The sequence below is a fragment of the Arachis ipaensis genome, chromosome B03 (assembly GCF_000816755.2).
Source record: "Arachis ipaensis cultivar K30076 chromosome B03, Araip1.1, whole genome shotgun sequence".
In the NCBI taxonomy this organism is placed as follows: domain Eukaryota; kingdom Viridiplantae; phylum Streptophyta; class Magnoliopsida; order Fabales; family Fabaceae; genus Arachis; species Arachis ipaensis.
Window position 1 is genome coordinate 119,042,805 of NC_029787.2, and position 3,732 is coordinate 119,046,536.

The following is a 3,732-nucleotide window of genomic DNA, read 5'->3' on the forward strand; positions in this document are numbered from 1 at the left end:
AATCCTACTTATATTAAAAAACAACATATTGGTGAGAGTGAAGGATAAGAAAGGAACAGTTGGCGGAAGAATGGTAGATTTGAAAAATTTACAAAATATTAAAGGTAAAAATAAATAAAAAAATTTGTGTCCAATATAAAAAAATTCGTGTATCAACTTTTTGAAGAGACAAAATATATGTTTATTGTGTGTAATCGTATACCACCGTATTTTTGAAAAGGACTTTATTAGATAGACGATAACTTTTGTGAATAATATAAACAATAAACTCTAAAATTAGTCCAATAAAAAAAACACATTATATTTCTAAATTACCAACATAAATTTTAATATTAGGATAATCATCCGCACACCTAGTAAATTGAACATCCGATATATCTATTGTTCACATTGTTTAGTATTTTTATTGTCTACCTATATTTTTTTTTTATTTTTATTCCAGATGATTATTTTTATTAAGGGTGAATGGCATGTGACAAGCCAAGTAGCGATTATAAAGTGGAATGATTATTGATAAATGTGGGGTGGCCGCCGGTTGAAAAAGAAGAGAATATTGGAATGAAATGGGGTAAATTAGGATTTCGGATGGTTATTTTTTTAAAATAACTAACTGAAATTTTTAAAAATTTGAAATTTGAAATTGGATGTGCATGGGTTTTTATTATTTATTTCTACTGGACTAAATAACCAACACATTGCACATATTGTCAAGATTTTTTATTATCTCCCTATCAGTATTCCAAAAATAATTATTCGCGTATCTAGTAAATTGAACCTCCAACATATTTTAATTATATATAACTAAATCCAATCTAATCAAAATAATCATCTACATAAAAATTAAAATAACCATTCGCATACTTACTAAAATGATCATACTAAATTGACCATTAAAATAAAAAAAAACTCACTCTAATCTTTGACCAACGCTGATTGAGATTTGAGAGCGTGCAGCAGATATGGACGACACCAAACACAGAGAAGAAGAACAAGTGATGAGCAATGAAGATGATTCGAAGGGTTCAATCTGTGGCTACGACTCACTTCACCGGCTTCTCAAGGATAATCTCAAACCCCATCTCTTCCACGTAATACCCTTACCATTCCTTTCTTTTTCCCTTAGTTAAATCGACCAAATTTGCATTTCTTGTTGGTTCCCTAAATCCATCGTCAATTTGGAAAATTCGATTGATGATTTGTATTTTCTTGCATTTTAATCTTTGTTCATGCTTCTTCAAAATGGATCATACATATACTTGCAGGAAGTGAGCCGTTTGCTTACTGGTCTTAATTGTGGAAAACCACTTGAAACAGTTGTTCTCCCTGAATTAGCTTCCACTCTCTCTGCTGAGCATGGTTTTGACCTCCAGGTATGAATGGAATGTTGGATTCTTTCATTTATGCAGAATACACAAAATGAGTGCATAAGACAATGTTGGATTCTTTCACATAAGAGATGTGTTAGTTGTACTTACTTTTGTCAACTTGTTGAACATTTTATCTATCCAGTTTTCACCACTGTCGTGTGTACTCACTCCATGGACTATGAACATGGGAATGACTAGTCTTTTGTTTCTTCTCTGGCTGTTGTGAGATGGTTTTAGATTAATGCATTAATTAACTACGGCTTTTTTGTCAGAATAGAAAGTAGAGACTCTGTTGGCTATTTCTGCTGTACTAGTGGTTGCTCTGATGATTTTAAGTTGAATCTTTCAGGCTTTCTGCTTTCAAGCTGACAAAGAACTATTAAGAGAACCTCGTGTAGTGAGGGTTGGCTTGATTCAGAACTCCATTGCCCTTCCAACAACTGCTCATTTTACAAACCAAAAGAAGGCTATCTTTGATAAACTAAGGCCAATCATTGAAGCTGCTGGTTCTTCAGGAGTCAACATATTATGCTTGCAAGTAAGTTTCATGACTATGAATGTTTACTGTTTGATTTATACTGTGATATGAAGTCTTAAATAGTTTTATATACTTTCGTTGCAGGAAGCATGGATGATGCCATTTGCCTTCTGTACACGAGAGAAGAGGTGGTGTGAATTTGCAGAACCTGTTGATGGGGAATCAACCGAATTTTTGCAATGCTTTGCCCTCAAATATAACATGGTTATTATAAGTCCAATCCTTGAGAGGGATATTAACCATGGAGAGGTTATTTGGAACACTGCTGTTGTAATTGGAAATCACGGCAATGTAATAGGAAAGCATAGAAAGGTAACTGCATAAACTTTATGTTTCTAATTTTATTGCTAATGCATCTGTTGTGGCTATGTCATGAACACGTAACATCTTGGCAGAACCATATACCAAGAGTTGGAGACTTCAATGAAAGCACATACTATATGGAAGGAAATACTGGCCACCCTGTATTTGAAACAGCATTTGGAAAGATTGCCATTAACATATGCTATGGTAGGCACCATCCATTAAACTGGTTAGCCTTTGGCCTAAATGGTGCAGAGATTGTTTTCAACCCTTCTGCCACTGTGGGTGAACTCAGTGAACCAATGTGGCCAATAGAGGTCAGTTGCTCTATAATTAACTAAACTACTCTAAACCTCTCTGGTTCTTAAATTGAATCTGGCACATTTTTGTGGCATAATGTGGCAATAGCTATGATCTGATGCTAATGCCTATAAGTCAATAATCAGAACGAAATCAGTTCTTAAATGACTAATGAATGAGATAATTAGCTTACGTCAAAGATGCTGCCTAACCTTCTATTTTGATTTTGTACTGTTTTTTCAGTAGAGATTTGGTTTAAAAAGGTGTTACTGTTTTTCAGGCACGAAATGCTGCAATAGCAAATAGTTATTTTGTTGCTTCAATCAATCGTGTTGGGACTGAGACATTCCCTAATGCATTTACTTCTGGTGACGGGAAGCCAGCGCACGCCGATTTCGGGCACTTTTATGGATCAAGCCATGTTTCAGCACCAGATTCATCCTGCACGCCATCTCTGTCCCGGAACAGGGATGGCTTATTAATCACAGACATGGATCTCAACTTGTGCAGACAGGTGAAAGACCGGTGGGGCTTTAGAATGACTGCTAGGTACGATATGTATGCCGATACACTAGCTCACTATGTCAAACCAGACTTTGAGCCTCAGATAATCAGTGACCCCTTGTTGCACAAGAAGTCCTTGTAATTGTAATCTATGTAATATGGTCCTAAACTACAAATTATTATGTGTTTCACTGCTTTTTTTAGTTCTTTAGATTGTGGTCTGCCGTGAGATTGCCAAGTGCGGCAACTCCAAATAAAATTTCTATGTTGCATATTGGAATAATAAAACCAGTTCCCAGAAAGAATTTCAAAAGCATGAAATTGGAAACAGGAAAAGATAGAGAGAAGGAAACAAAAGAATTTCCATTTCTGGCTACGTACAAGGTTTGTTATAGGGGGGGTTTGTGGACCTCGGGGTAATAGTTGTGGACTTGTGGTCCTTGTTTTGTGTTAACTCAACTCACACAGCCCAAATCTTAAAGTCTACGAGGCTTGCTAAAAAAACTTATGACAAAAAAAAAGTTGCTAGAACCTAGAATTGGATACTTTTCATGAGTGAAGATCTTTTTCTTTTTAAATAAATTGATGTTTTTTATTTTTCAAGCTAATTTTATTCAAAATATTATAATTTGTATTGTATTGATTTGAATTTGTTTTTTTTAATTCAATCTAATTTAAACTAGAATGATTTAGATAATATATAATTTAAATTACAAAATT

General features: G+C 34.4%; 1 protein-coding gene across 1 annotated transcript; it reads left to right on the forward strand.

The window, feature by feature from the left end:
• On the forward strand, positions 907–3,317 carry LOC107631065 (beta-ureidopropionase). Its single transcript, XM_016334383.2, has 6 exons — positions 907–1,088; positions 1,263–1,370; positions 1,717–1,905; positions 1,990–2,217; positions 2,301–2,525; positions 2,789–3,317. Exons 1-6 carry the CDS (start codon positions 960–962, stop codon positions 3,152–3,154), a joined length of 1,245 nt encoding a protein of 414 aa, XP_016189869.1. The 5' UTR covers positions 907–959; the 3' UTR covers positions 3,155–3,317.